The sequence below is a fragment of the Apteryx rowi genome, unplaced genomic scaffold, assembly GCF_003343035.1.
Source record: "Apteryx rowi isolate R43461 unplaced genomic scaffold, aptRow1 scaffold_657, whole genome shotgun sequence".
Classification (NCBI taxonomy): domain Eukaryota; kingdom Metazoa; phylum Chordata; class Aves; order Apterygiformes; family Apterygidae; genus Apteryx; species Apteryx rowi.
In genome coordinates, this window is record NW_020450935.1 from 449,048 (window position 1) to 464,263 (window position 15,216).

Sequence of the window (15,216 nt, forward strand, 5' to 3'; positions counted from 1 at the left end):
GGCGCAGCTCGGCTCGCCCTGCGGCACCGGGAGCCCCGCTCGGCTCGGCACGGCACGGCACGGCACCAGGAGCTTGGCTCGGCACGGCACGGCACTTGGAGCCCGGCTCGGCACGGCACAGCCCTGCGGCACAGCGAGCCCAGCTCCTCTTGGCACGGCACGGCTTGGCACCGGGAGCCCGGCTCGGCGTGGCGCAGCTCAGCCCTGCGGCACCGGCACCCCGGCTCGGCACTGCACGGCACAGCTTGGCACAAGGGAACCCAGCTTGGCTCGGCTCGGCTCTGCGGCACCAGGAGCCCGGCTCAGCACGGCGCGGCACGGCTTGGCCCTGCGGCACCGGGAGCCCAGCTCGGCACAAGGGAGCCTGGCTCGGCACGGCACGGCACAGCACGGCTTGGTGAACGGGAGCCCGGCTCCACTCGGCACAGCTTGGCTCTGCAGCACCAAGGAGCCCATCTCAGCACGGTACGGCCCGGCGCAAGGGAGCCCAGATCGGCACAGCTCAGCGCTGCGGCACGAGGGAGCCCAGCTCAGCTCAGCCCCGGTGTGCGGGGGAGCCCGGCCCAGCAAATGCAGCCCTGCAGCACGGGAAAACCCGGCAAGGCCTGGCTCAGCCCCACGGCGCAGGCAGCCCGGCTCAGCACCGCGGGGCCCTGCCACACGGGGCCGTCTGGCGCGGCACGGCTCAGCCCGTCGCACCGAGGACAGGCAGCGATTGCAGCAGTATTTTTAGATCACCAGAAGCAAGAAAATAACTCGGGAACGGCGGGATTCTGTCATCTCTCTAGCGCAAGAGCGGGTCGTGTGGTTAAACACAAACGTCCCCTCAGCTCCAGGCCACGGCCRTGTGCGCAGGACGCGCGTTACGGAGCCCTAAAAATAGGGATCTGCAAGGGGGACGGCCAAGGGCCCCCAGCCCAGCGAGGCTGCCGGGGCACCCTCGCACCACACGGCAGCGGCAGACCTTTGGGGCTTTACGCTAAGGACAGAAAATAAGGGAGTGAAACCTGAACTTGGGTATTTTTACTGGCTGCAGCAGGACTCGGGAGGTTTGCGAGCACATGGTTTTCATTCCTTAACCCCTCCTCCCCCASCGGCAGGGCGCTTGTCACCGCCGCGGCGGTGCTTGTCCCACGCTCTGGTCGGAGAGRAGAATTTGGCGTTGCAGCTGCTCTCGAGCGCCGGCTCGTCCTGCCCTTGCTCAGGGCAGATCCTCCACCCTCGTCTCCCCCCCTCGAAGAGCTCCCTGCCTCTGCAGAGGTGCCCCCGGACAGCAGCTGCATCCCACCGGAGAAGCACGACCCAGGGAAGCTCTTTGCTCCAGTATCTGCTGATCTCTTTATTGTCTGGGTTACCTGTGGGAGGGGAAACCTCCTCCCGCAAACCAAAAACTTGACACAACACATTTCAAACACATACGCAGGATCAGCACCCTGCAGGCCTGCAGATTAAAGCTGGTCAGGAGTCTGCCCGGGGGCGGCGGCGGCAGCAGCAGCAGCGCACCTTGGCACACCGGAGACCAGCTGGCACGCAGCTACGAGATCCGCTTTGGCGCATGGGAGCGTACGAGGAACGAACCGTGCCTCTGCCGAGCACAGGCGCTCCTGCCACGCCACGTACAGGACGTCCTTTCCCCACCTGCAAAGCCGTTTCTTACTGGCACATCTCGCCCCTCCGAGGAAACCACGGCTTCGCTAGCAAGGCGAGCACGGAGAACCACCCCGTCCTTTCCCCAGTAAGTCACCCAAGGATCCCTCCGCTGAACACCTCCAACTTTTCCCCCTGCTGCTAACGGACTCTCCCTCGCCAGCAGGCCCTGGCAGGCTTCACCACAAACACACGGCAGCCAGAGCCGGGGGACGCAGGGGAAGGACTGGCTGGGCTGGGCCCGGCTGTGGGCCCCCAGTCAGACGTCTCGGGCCCCACCACTCCAGGAATCACTCTGGCAGAGGTGGAGCTGCAGCCTGGGAAGGTGCTGGGTGGTCACACCGACACCTGCATGTTTATAATGTGCGTGTCCCACCTAGGGGCTGCCGGGGCTCAGAGCGAGAGAGGATTCACAAGGGGTCTTAGAAAGGCCGCTCGTTCCCAGTCTCAGCTCACGGACGCCGGATCCAGGTTCCCGTTGGCGGCTGTGGCCGCTCCGTGGGCCTGGGCAGAGGACGTGGCTTCCTCCTGCCTCCTGTTGTCCTTCAGCCCAGGTCGGCACCCCACCATCGGCAGGTGACTCTGTTGAAGCAAAAAAAACCAAGGTCACGCAGGCAACATCCAGGGCTTTGCAGCTGGAGCAGCCCCRGGCCGAGGCGAGGCAGGAGCCCGAGGCATTCCCCGGGGCGGCCTGTCGCACCTTGTCGCTCCCAAACGAATTGGCCGTTCCATTTTGAGAGGGGAACACCAACAGACCRGGAGAAATCTTTCCTCTGGGCTCCTGCTTGAAACCAACGGCTACGGCAAACCGCTGGCCTTCATTCAGGGCCTGCGGGGTGTGAGCTCCGGGGCTGCGGCCCCGCCGCCCGGGCAGGAGCTACGAGCGGCACGCTCGGCTCCCGGGAGGGGAGAGGCACGGCAGTGACCTCTTTGAGCTGCAGAAACGGCCCATCTGAGAGAAGACGACAGACACAGAACGGGGCGTCCGAGGACGCCTCCAAAGACGACACCCTGCGGGCACTTCCTGAGCAAGCCGCAGGCTCCGAGCGGGACACCAAGAGGAGCAAGTTAGAAGTGGAAAAATTACACTCAAAAGAGAGCACTGTGGARTAAATGTTATTTGAAGAGAGAGAAAGCACAAGCCCGCTGCCCCGAAGGAGACGATTTCACCACAYGGCAGAAAAGGGGCTTCCCACAGCAGGTCAAGCCACTGCCCCAGTCCCCAGCCTGCAGCCGAGACAGCCCTAACGCTTCCCAGACGGTTCCCGCGACACCCATCCCACACACAGGAAGACACGGTGGCACTAAGCCACCCATGGAGAAAAGGCGACTGCCTGTCCTTCGCAGGCAGCCCGCAGCTACGCCAAGGACGAGCTCTGGTTACCATCCTCGCAGCTCTCATAACACCGTCCAGACTGTGGGCGTAACGCGGGCGGCCCCAGCGGGTCCAAGCTCTGCTGTACGGGAAAGCAACCACCTGAGGGCCCGGCTGGCATGGCAGGCCTGCAAACGGCAGTTCTCCCCCCGCGAGGGCGCATCTTCCAGCTCGTTACAGAGCTCTGGAGGCCAAGGGCTGCCTGCGGAAGGAGCTGCACTTCACAGCTGGAAGCCCCCAGCACGTTCTCCTGGCTGTACCTGTGCAGGTAGCTCTGCAGGAGGCTCCACGGCTGGGGAGAAGACGTGGGCAGACAAGCTCCCTCTGTCCGTCGGCACCATCTGCAGTGGGATGCCTGCTGGGGAAGGTTCCTCGAGGGCCAATATGTCTATGGGGGCCTCGGCAACGTCTCTGATTGACTGCTCGAGGGCCAGAGAAGGATCAAAGAGCAGAGGGGACGGGGGACACTGCATGCCATCACCCACCACGTCCAAGTCCTAAGAGAGAAAACACCAGGAGCGGCCCATCAGAAGGAGTGGTCCCAAGGAGCCACGGGAGACAGCAGCAAGACTCTTTGCAGCCCTTCTCTGTCACCCGCTCATCCTGCCGGGCAAAGACCAGGAGCTCAGCTTCGTAAGGGCTGCAAGTCAAGAGCASCAACAGAAGGGCAGGGGCTCAGCACAGCCGAGAACCCAGCCGGAGCTCCAACGCCGGCAGGGCTTGCACGTGAAAACACGGCATGCRAAAACAGGGCAGGAAGGAGCAACCCTCATTCCAGATCCTGTTGAATTAATGCTTTATTACAGCATTTAGTGGTAAAAGACTGTCTCCTCTAACACCAGGGTAGGAACAGGCAGCAAACTGCTCCCTTGCTTCAGCTTTACCCTAGGGGCACGGGAGGAGGAAATCGGAGCAGCGGATATCGTGCCGCCAGGAATCCCAGCCTCTTCATCATGCTAGTCGCACTCCCTGCCAAAGGGAAGAGAGGCTGCGCTGCCCCTCGGCAGCTGGGAATGCCGGCTGTGGCGCACACAGCGTCCCGGTGCAATGCAGCTAAGGGGTCCTCCTTTTCCAGAAACAGCGTTTCCAGCCTGGATCGCGCTGTACTCCCACTGAAGACAAGGTGTGGGGCACAAGGTCCAGAGCCCAACGTGATGTGCTGCCCCAGATGGCAGAAGCATTCCTGCAGCAGCCAAAAGGGCTGTGAAAGGGTCTGATTCTGATCTCCTTAGGACACTCACCGCTTTCACCCCCCCGACAAGACTCAGCAGAGCCCTCTTTGCTTGCCCTGACACACAACGTTGGCATATACAGTCTCAAGCTTACCCCTCCTGTCCGCAGCATGTGCTGATAACGCTGCTGACGCGAGAGGCTGGGATCCTTCCGAGGCTATTGTTAGAGGAAGGTATTTGTTTTGGCTTTGGAGGGAGCTCGACATCAAGGCGGGATGTCTGTGACTCCGGAGTGGCACTTTAACAGGCTAGCGTTACACTAGATAAAACACAGAGGCTCTGCACAGCCATATGCTGAGGTAGCTCTGAATCCTTTCAAAGCAAGGAAGCAAGGTTCTCGCAAGGGTGTCTACGACAGGAGAAATTCCGGCGTGAAGGGCCCTCGATGCAGTCCTGAAGGAGGGCAGACACATGCTATCTTATCTTAGCGGCATGGAGAAGTCGCACTTGCCAGTAAGGCCACTTCCAAAGTAGGCAGCTACTCTGCAGTTCACATCCATGCCCGGCTCAGAGTACAAGGGGGGGAAAAAGGCAGAAATAAGGCCCCGGGATTCTTACCCAAACAGCCACTGAAACCCTGCACAGAGCAAGAGAACCCTCTTGGAGGGGAGGTGGGGGRCATACAGTTATGTTTTTCATTTCTGACCTGAAGAAACATCTCCCACAAAGGCTGTTTTCACATAAAGCGGCGTGCTGGCTCTGCCTCGCGAGCGCTCAGCCCCACAGGAAGGAGAACTGGGCTCCAGTCCAATGCCCACTGAAGCCAGTGGAAGCGTTCCCCCTGACCTCAGTGGGCGCTGGATCCAGTCTTTACTCCACAGCGGCTCTACGGCTGAACCAGGCTCCTACCAGGCAGCCCCAGACTAACGGGCTTTCAAGGCACTGAATCAGCGGCACATGGTCTCTTGTGTTAAAGCAGTGTCTGCTGCCATCCTCTTGACTCCACAACTGCAGGAAAACCCTCCTCCTTCAGCAAAGTTTAGGTTACGCGATTTGCCTGCTGATGGAAGCACTCAGGAATCTTGGTGACATCCAAATTTTAAAGCAAGTGACGTCTCATTCAGAGCAGTAGCTCCAAATGACCACAGTAGTTTTGTTTAAACAAATCTCAGGGGATTTTAAGCATGTAGGCTTAACATCCATGCAGGATATCAGAATAATCTGGGGATTAAAATCCTCATGTATTCTTCATGGGAGAGAAGGAAAAAAAATCCGCCTTTTAAAAAGCCTCTAAATACAGATTTAAAGAAGAGCATAGCCCTTCCAAAGGAGCAGTCACCAATCATGTTCAAAACACTGCAAAAACAAGCATTTCCCAAACCCTTCACATTCTTGCACATTTTTCAAGAGATGATTCTTCCCCAAGCCAGCAGGAACAAAAATAGTTCATACATTAAGCTCCTGGCAGAAGAAAAGTGATGAGAAACATTAACATTTTAGCCTCCCCTTACCAGGCTGTGCATGCTGATGCCACATGATGGAATTATTTGAGGGGAGACCCTCACAACTTAGGTCCTGCTTGCCCTGGGCTCTTTCTCCAAGGAGAGGGCTGACCTGTGCACCTACACGTACTCTGCCTGGGAGGCAGCAGCTTTACACGATGCCCACGTGTGTTCCTCAACAGGAACACCAGGTCCGTTGCATTACAGCCCACTCTTCCTCCTCCCTCAGCATTTTAGAGTGACTTTGTAACATGCAATGAAAACAGCAACCTTCACAGGAAGGTTTTCTGCAGGACACCTTGCTTGCACGCCACGGACAGGTTATACTGGAGCACACTGCACGACTGCTCTGACTTACATCACTGAACTCCAGGGGTAAGCTTTCCGTGGGCTGGAGCTCAGCAGCGCTCAGGTACAGATCTGTGGGGGCAGCTTCCAGCTCCTCAGGAACAGACAGTACYTGCTCAGGTACATACATCTGAGGAGGCAATCGGAGATGAAGCGGGCAGCACGGATCCTCAGAGAGGCTTACAGGAACGGGCTTGTTGCATGGCACTTCCTCTGATCCTTGACATGGTTTAAACAGAGTTTGATTAGTATCTTGACAGATGTCTGGAAAGATACAGTCAAGGGAAACTCGCACAGTATGGCAGACAAGGTATTAAAAAACATCCATCCAAAAAGCATAAAAGCTCCCCGTCCACCCCACCATTCAGGGATCATAGTGTTAAAAAATACAGTTCTCCTTCATGGTCAGGAGTCCAGACTCCAGAGTTGCATCCTGACCGTCCAGTGACGTGGGCCAAATTACCTTACTTACATGATGGAAAACGGGGACAATGCTGACAGCCTCACAGTGGGGGCTGGGAGACTTAGCTGGATACTTGTAAAGCACTCACAGATCCTCAGATGGAAGATATTACAAATGCACAGGCTTACTTTTATTTGCAGACTTCCATTTAAAAGGCATCTGCCCAAGCCTTAATGTCTAACATGCAGCAAAGATACTAGCATGCACAATGCTTTTTCCAGAGCCAGGAATCTAGTTCCGGTATTTCTGTCTTCCCAGTACATTTTCTTTCCCCATGGAAAACCTATTCCTGCCAGAGGTGTAAATGGGATTTCCTGCCTTTAATCACAAACAGAAACTCTGCTCCAATGGTACCTCACTTACAGAGCAATCCATCAGCAGACAGCAGCTAGAGAATGAATCCCATCTTCTTCCAGCAAAAGAGAACAAGAACCCTGCAAAATGACAGACTGACCCACTGCTGAAGGTAGCACGATGGTCTACATACACCATGTTTTACTGGCTATTATAAACTTTCTACTTAATACTGCAAAGAACGACCAAGCTTATTTCTTGGGCTGTTCACTTGGGGACAGAAATTCCACTCAAGTGATGATTTGATGCTTGGTGCCAAAGCTGTTTTCAAGCGCGGAGCAAGTCTTGCAAGTCAGCTATCTCAGTATCAAACCCACCAAAATAACTAGCCGTGCTGATGTTCCTGACATTTGCGAAGCTTGTTTTACAGCTTCCTTTTTACACAAAGCAGTGAGGGAGCGAAAAAAATCTTTCAAACCCACATAAAATGCAAAGGATGCCAAGCTTAACCCAGTTTCTTAAGCTGACTAGATTTCAAATTTACCACCGCATTCTAACCGCCATGCACTGAGGCAACTCCGAATACACCAACAAGATTTCCAGACAGGCTTTGGGGAGCCCATAATCTGCGCGAGAAGTAACAGTACGGAGCCCAACCCAGAAGAGCCAAATCTATCAGACACTCAAGGGCAGATGTGGTCAGAAAAGTGTCTCTGTAYGAACAGCAGGGTGGGGAGACAGATTTTAATCTCTCTGAATGACTCCAGATCAAGCATTTACTTTATTGGCAGCCAAAAAGCATGAATTGCCAAGCTGACAAAATCACAAGCTCCACCTGGAGCCCCACAACCCAGCTGGGTTCAGTCCCTTTAATGCATTGTCACAAACAATCAAGCTTCTGAAAACCAAACAAAGCCCAAGAGCCTCCTGACAATGCACAAAGCAGAGCAGGCTGCAGATGTTATCGGCTCAGCAGGGCTAACCAAAGTAAAATCTTGTTTGTGTCAGTAAAAGTCAGCTGACACTCAGACACGAGGAAATAAAACCCCGTTTTTTCCACTCCCTTCTCTGCCTGCACTGCTCAAAGTCAGCCAGCTGCAAACAGCAACTTGCTCAAACCATTTTAAAGGTATTTATCCTGTCTTTAGTTTAAAATATATGGTCACTACAGAGAAACAATGGCAGCTTCCTGCTCCCTGGGCTGCTCCCTGTGCATAGCTGGAGTCAAGTCTGCCAACTTCAGTAACAAAACAAAATGAAGAGTTCATCATCCCCCTGGCTGCCAGCCCTCTTCTGGGACAGAGCGCTGGAGTTTATCCTGACTCACACCAGCAACAGCTGCTAACTTGACTCGAGACACGATCCAAACCTGTTACTGGACATATCCACCCAATCCCACTTAAGGGTTGTGCAGACGTACCCAGGAGCAAAGTTTGGTTTGTGGAGCCCCATGTTGCCGGGGGTGATCTACAAGCCGGCGAGAGGCGGGGGAAATTCAGAGCCAGCCGTTGAAAAGCCAAGGTCGTATCTAGAAGTCGAACAGCCTGAAGCTGTTCAGAGACACATGTGACACAGCAGGCAGGCACTGTTCAGCGTGGGATTTCATTCTAAATGACCAGCACCTTGCAAGGAGTCCAAATGAGAGTGAGATGGCCCACAGCAGCCCCAGCCAGGCTAGAAGCTGTTCCCTCATTCAGGTCCTCCTATATCCACTGCGTGAGCAGTGCCTCAACAGTCAAACATCCCCTCCTACTCACTTGCTCACAGTGGGACTCGCACAGAGTGCTCGGCAGGCTCTACTCTGGATGGCTGTTGGCACCCCAGCACCTGAAGTTAAGCCTCTCAGAGCAGTAATTCACAAACTGAGAGTGAACTTGCTTCTATCCTCCTTTAATATGGCCGGAAATTTGCTTGCAAATCCCTCAGGCTTGCTGAGGTTCTCTTGTTGCTTCCAAGTGAACTGGCCATTCCCTTCTGATGCTCTGGATTAGCCAACATACCACAGGAACACATTCCTCTGGGCTCCTGCTTGAAACCAACGGCTACAGCAAACCGATGGCCTTGATTCAGGGCCAAAATTAAAAAGGAGGATCAGGCACACTTCAAACTGCCAGCAGTCACGAGTGCAGCCCAAAACAGCACAGACAGATCGAAGGATACGAGTCAGGCAGTGCCTGGTCATCGGGAGAGACTGGTTGGAGCATCGAACATCATCAACAAAGGCCAAGCACCTCTGGCTGGAGCGAGTGGTGTGTGCCTGCAAACAAGTCGAAAAGAAGAGCTCAGAGCTGCACTGGAAAATTTTCTGGTTCCTTCCCAGAGAACCCCCCTCTGCTAAACAGCATTTTCGCATTCTGCTTTCAAAAACATGCCAAGATTAAATTCTCAGTTCCACTATGGCAGATTCTCACTCCTCATTATGTCCTTTTCAGTCAGGCTTTTGTTAGACAGACCTGAGATAGTAAGACAAGCCTCAATTTCAATACAAAGAACGTTATCACCTCAGAAGGATGTCTCAAAGAATGGCTTTTCCCAGATTTATCTTCTGACTTTAAGAAGTCAGCTAAGGGAATGCTTTAAATTTAAAAATGATGATAAAGAAATTGCTGCACACACATGACTTGGGTTCAGATTTGAGCATGACAACGGGCAATCTGACAGGGCCAGAAACCCAGGGAATCTGGCCTAGGATCACTCCAACGAACGGGCGAGAGGAGAAACCCAGTTTCCAGGTGAGGCTGTGACTCAAACCAGGCCGAGAGCAGAGCTCTCGGCCCAGGCGCTGTTGGACACCCACCTGCTGGGCAGCACCGTCAGTCGCCAGCATCCTGCGCTCCTTCAGCTGGCGGTGAAGCAGGGCCTCCACGCCGTAGCGCTGCCGATAGCGTCGCAGGCACTTCAGTCGCTTCAGGTTCTCACGCTCCTTGGCCATGAGCCCCTCCGGGCCCGTCAGAAGGCTGCTGCCTGCAGAGAAGCGAGGGAGGGATCAGGAAATACCACCCCCCGTCTGCCACCTTCTTCCAACGTGATTAAGCCAACACCCCCCTCTTTCGATAGGGCTTTTTAAAGAAAACGATGCCGATTTTATTTTTCTGGTACCGAGAGCCAAAATCAGCTGTCAAGAGCTCCAACAGCTGACTAATGACACAGATGTCAAAGCATCTAGTGAACTAGCAGTGAGCTTTGCACATGTAAACAGGAAGCACATCTTTTGGTTACATAAGAGCATGACAAAGCAGCCTCCATCCAGAAACTTTTCCCAATTGCTCTGTGCAGACAAGGAATACTTGGGCTGACAGAGTATTTTTAAACCACGTCTTTTAAAATACTTTGACCAGTCAAAAGTATACTGTGATTTTTGCAGGCAGAATATAAAATTTGTCAAATTTCAGCTTACTCATGTGCAAATTCTGGAAGTTTCCCGTAAGCATTCCTAGCTGTAATTACAGGGCAAYGCTCAGCATCTGTTTTTCTATTACTGGTTTGCAAAAACAAGTTCTACAAAATTATTATGTATAAAACTTTCAGTTATTTTTACTTGAGACTGGACTGTACAATGCCCTTTTCCGGGATGAGCTATTATAGAGGCTATGCTCAAGAAAGCATTCTTTGCACTGCAACACTTTCAGCCAGTTATACAACGCAGTTCTTCATCTGCTGAACTACAAATTCCTGCCTCAAAGAGCATATTCTGTACAGTAAGAAATCCAACCAAAGCAAAAGTGCTTTTGCAGGAGAAAGTTGCATGCATCTGTGCTAAGAAGGAATGTCATTACAGCAATACTGGCATAACTATAGAATCAAACCTTTGCCGATACAGACGGGAGCTTACAGATGAATAAATTTTCTGTTTATAAAACCAAAAACAGGAAATCCCATACAAAAAAGAACTTTTGTCTCAGAATTAACTTTGTAGTCTCATTTCCTGACAACACTGCAAACTTTGAAGAGCAAAGAAATCCGGCAACCTTTCTAACCCAAACGATACCAATCTCCGGGCATAAGGCCAGCCACAGAAATACCTTCTCCATCTCACTTTCAATCCTACAGCAATTCTCACCCTTACAAGCTAGCACTGCAATTAAATGTGCTTCTAAAAAAGCAACAAAAAAGCATTTTTAAATGTAGAGTTCTGCATGCGTTTTAGAGAAGCACTGTGCCCCATGGCCAGATGAATATGGATCAGTGACTACCTGTACCAGTACTTGCCTATGGCTTCATGTTCTCCCTTGCGGCTATGCAGGTATCGACGTTTCTTCTCTTTCAGAAGGTGCTGGAGTCTTTTGAACTGGTCAATATACAGAGATTGCAAGCGGATCAGCTTCTCTCGCATGATCAAAGCCACCTCCTCGGCTGTGTATACACCAGCGTGCCTGAAAAGCACCCAAACAAAGAGGGTGAATTTTGTAAAGATCCCCTCAGGGCTGTTCTTACTGAATAACATGGGCATTACCTGAAACACTGACTGAGCAGGGTTTTATTAGACAGATCAATGGGTGAAGAGCAGAACTAGTGAAATTTTTTTTTTTTTTAAAGCTAAGAGACCACCCACAGACTGCTGCTAAATACCTGGCTAGATGGGCTACTCTGCACTGAAAGAGGATCAACAGCAAACATTTCACAGAAGAATCACAGAGTCCAAGACTTGCAAGTATTCATGCCTAACAACTCACCAGAGACACAAAGTCCAACTGCAACATCATTAATAATGTCATCTCTTTAGTATAACCACCATCCACCCTGGTATCACACTGAATTCAGGGCGTTCTGCAGTACATGTGTAACCAGCTGGGAGCCACCACCACCCAACTTACTTTAAGGGATCCTCCTGGTCGCTATCGATGCTGTCAGCCTCGCTGTCTGGATCCCCTCGCCACGTCTGGTCCACTGTGATAGGGTCCTGCTCACCATCGCTCCAACTGTCCTCATCTGAAAAGACAAGTCTCCGTGAGGGACAGGACTCTGCCCTGCTTCCCAGCGCTCGTTACTCCAGCACAGGGCAGCCAGGGACCCCGGCGGAGGCTGTTCCACGGCAAGTACAGAGGTGAGCCAGCTCTGTCTCTTCTCCAAGMGAAACTTCTCCCCAACACAATGTGAGTGAGCAACATGGTACAACAGGAAACCCACCAATTAATTACATGCAGCCAAAATATACAGCTCCTGTGGAGGAACATTCTTGCCTACTTAGGAACCACGAACTGGCTGCCAGCTCCCCACCRAGTGACCCTGCAAGATGGGAAGCTCACCACCGAGCTGTAGGGAAAAGACACATCTAACAGCAGTGTTTGATGGGCACAGCAAGAGACTAAACCAGCAATAAGGGAAGCTTCCAGACATATATCTTGCAACAGTAAGAGAAGGGAACCCACAAGATTTTGGTCTGGTGATGTGACATACCTACAATGTGACTTATCTACAGTCACTGGTAGGCAAAACACATAGGGGTGAGGAACATGATCTTTTTATTGTAGACCCCAGCATCCCTTTTCTGCTACTGGATTTAATAAGTGATATTCTTCGCATTTTCAGACAAAAAAAGAGAACTGCTGGTTCTCTCTCACCAGTTTTCACATCAAATTCTTACCTAGGATTCGACTGGCTTCACTGCGGCTACTCTCTGCAGTCTGGGAGCCCAGCTCTGTTTTGGCGTAAGAGCTAAGCTGGCAAAGGAGAGTCTCGCTTACAGGTCCAGGATTGGACTTTTTCATCTGAGCTTGGAGTGCCAGAGTATTCCTACGGGCGTGTTCGGCGCAGAACGACACACTGAGCAAATAAATCAAAAACACGTTAAGACTCCAAGTTCCCAGTCAGCCAGCAAAACGAACAAGCGATACAGTGAGAAACACTCCCTGCCATTTGGAAGGCATACCCCACTCCACAGCTATCCTTCGCGAGCAAAACATAACTCTATCACTGACTGCCAGTATCATCCAGAAATACCAGAGAGCCCCAAGCGGTTCGCAGACCACACACCACCATAAAATGCCACCTCTGGCACTGAAGCCGGCAGCCACACAGCACAGCAGCAAGGAGAGAAAAGGGCTTTTTACTTCAAGCCGCGGAGGTAAACTCTACTGCTTCCAAACGTTCGCACTGGACTTTAAGTTTCTGTGCAAAGCACATTGCCCCACGTTAGGTGCATCCTTTTTATTGCAGAGGCACCAAGGGCAGAATCAAGACTACTAGTGTTCAAATCTCAGTGACCCCGGGGAGCCAGTAAAGGCCGATGCTCCAATAACTGTAATTGTGTTCTGCTGACGTGTTTACTGGGTGTCAATAATTATTCTAGGTCCTTTCATCCGTAACAGCTGGAACATTTTACACGCATCAAGGAACAACAAGCACAACCAGGTCATCAACTCCAAATAATACATGACTGGAGTATCCGTGCCGAGGATTAACCATGAGCACAGACACAGGCAACTCGAGTTCGCCAGGGTTAGCTCAGGTGCAGCACCATGTGGATGCAACTGCAGCTCCTACAAAGCACCCTGACTCCTGAAACAGTGCAGCCACCTTCTGATGACAGAGGGCAGCAGCCTGACAGTCCTGCTGCACCAAAAAGACTCYGTGCAGAGCTTCCAGTACTCACAGAGTCTTTTTGCTGGATTAACAGTGCTTCAAAAACGGAAAATCACTTGTCTGAGGTTAACATAAGTGCAGCAGCAGAATAAGGAAAAGGACCTGCGACGCCCAGGCTGCAGACCTGTGCCTTCACACCATGGTACTCTTGCTTCTGCCTGTTCTAATTCTCTACAGTACAGACCAAAGGACTGGGAAACGGAGATACTAACCCATCCTTCTTCTCTGGCTTGGGCGCAGCATTTGGACACCGCTTTCCATTCTTTGTTGAAACGTAGCTGCACTGCTTGAAAGGGGCACTCCTGTCTTCCAGGATATGCTTAATACAAAACTCCTGCCCTTCCAGCCGTGGCTGGGAACACTGGCGGTGAGTAAAGGCACATGACAGAGGTTCCTGGGGCCGCGGCACAGGAGTAAGGCGTCCTCGACTTGACGGCAAAACATGGATCCGAATTCTGTTCATGCCAACACCTGCTAGAGAGATAAAGGCCCAATTAAAAGAAATGAAACAAACAACTGATAAAGAGCAGCCTTTGCTAATATCTGTGGATATCTGAATAAAACTCTTTGTCCTCCTGGGACAAGTGGGAGACGAAATTGTGCCTACAGACATAGTTTCATAGAACTCAGCTTCACAGTAATACCAATTCTGCACAGAAGGAAACACGTTTCACTTACCAGAGTTACCAAGCGTTGCTGTGGGCCAGCGCTGTGGCCAGGGGTACGTTTTCTAGACTCCCTTCCCCCTCTGCACAAACTCTCCACACCCCAGAGGGCAACCGCTCCAACCCCACCACCCCACTATGCAACCCCTTCCTCCCAGGGCTCAATTCCCCCAGCCCTGTGCCCTCCCAGGGCATGAACCCTCCCTTCCAGTGCACAATCTGCCACCCGACATAGAACCGCTCCCTCCAGCCCCTCAATACCAGGCATCTTCCTCCCTGTGCAGGACCCCTCAAACATGCCCACCATATACACTCTCCTTCTCAAGCGCCCAAACCCCACCACTGCCTTTGCACTCCCCCAATGCAGCTCTCCATCCTCCCAGTGCACAGCTCACCAGCTAGCCCCCAGTATAGGATCCCTTTGCCCCAGCGCACCCCCCAGCGCAGGATGCCCTCCTCCCAGTACACACTTCAATGCATCCCTAGCGCAGATCCCCCCTACACCCAGGACGCCCCCGTGCAGGTCCATCTTCCTCCCCGGGCACCCCCGCCCCCGTGCACGGCGCCCCCCTCCCGCTGCACCCCTCGGTGCATCCCCGTGCACGGCCCCCTCCTCCCGGTGCAACCCCTCGGTGCATCCCGGTGCACGGCCCCCTCCTCCCGGTGCAACCCCTCGTACGCGATCCCCTCCTCCCCGGGGCACACCCCCCCTCCCCCGTGCACGGCGCCCCCCTCCCCGTGCACCCCTCGGTGCACCCCGTGCACGGCCGCCTCCCCCCCGCGCACGTGCTCCGCCACCCGCCTCGCGCCGGGCCCGCGCATGCGCCCTCGCGCCGCCCGGCTGCCCCGGCGCCGCCATTTTGTCCGCGGGCGGCGGGCGTGAGGGGGGCAGCCCAGGGGGCCCAAGCGGCGGCGCCGACGCGGAGGACCGGGGAGGGATCGACACCCCCGGCCCGCGCGGGTGGGGAGAAGCCGCCGGGAGAGCGGGCCGGCAGCGGGGCGGCGGAACCGGCGAGCTCTGCTCGGGGCCGGCGGCGCTGCCGCCATCTTACCTCGCTCGCGCCCCAGCCTCGCCGCCTTCTGCGCCGCGCGCCCGCCCCGCCGCCTCACTGGCCAGCCCCGCGGCCAATCCGCGGCGGCCGGAGGGGCGGCGCCGCACGCCGTTGGC

General features: G+C 53.8%; 1 protein-coding gene and 2 non-coding genes across 4 annotated transcripts; all 3 read right to left on the bottom strand.

Annotated features, from left to right (window-relative positions):
• Positions 1-1,313: 1,313 nt before the first annotated feature.
• On the bottom strand, positions 1,314-15,138 carry KANSL2 (KAT8 regulatory NSL complex subunit 2). 2 transcript variants are annotated; one of them, XM_026084958.1, is made up of 10 exons: positions 15,101-15,138; positions 13,596-13,854; positions 12,386-12,564; positions 11,616-11,730; positions 11,011-11,174; positions 9,599-9,765; positions 8,962-9,058; positions 6,055-6,308; positions 3,283-3,519; positions 1,314-2,229 (listed from the first exon to the last, which is right to left on the bottom strand). In XM_026084958.1, the coding sequence occupies exons 2-10, from the start codon at positions 13,844-13,846 to the stop codon at positions 2,095-2,097; spliced, it is 1,599 nt and encodes a 532-aa protein (XP_025940743.1). In that variant the 5' UTR covers positions 13,847-13,854; positions 15,101-15,138; the 3' UTR covers positions 1,314-2,094. The 2 variants fall into 2 exon arrangements, with proteins under 2 accessions (XP_025940743.1, XP_025940742.1); XM_026084957.1 differs by having other exon boundaries at positions 13,596-13,857; positions 15,101-15,136.
• Positions 2,347-2,479, bottom strand: LOC112975228. Its single transcript, XR_003256520.1, has one exon. It is a non-coding gene; the product is annotated as a small nucleolar RNA SNORA2/SNORA34 family (small nucleolar RNA).
• On the bottom strand, positions 8,742-8,877 carry LOC112975227. The gene has a single exon (XR_003256519.1). It is a non-coding gene; the product is annotated as a small nucleolar RNA SNORA2/SNORA34 family (small nucleolar RNA).
• Positions 15,139-15,216: the final 78 nt, after the last annotated feature.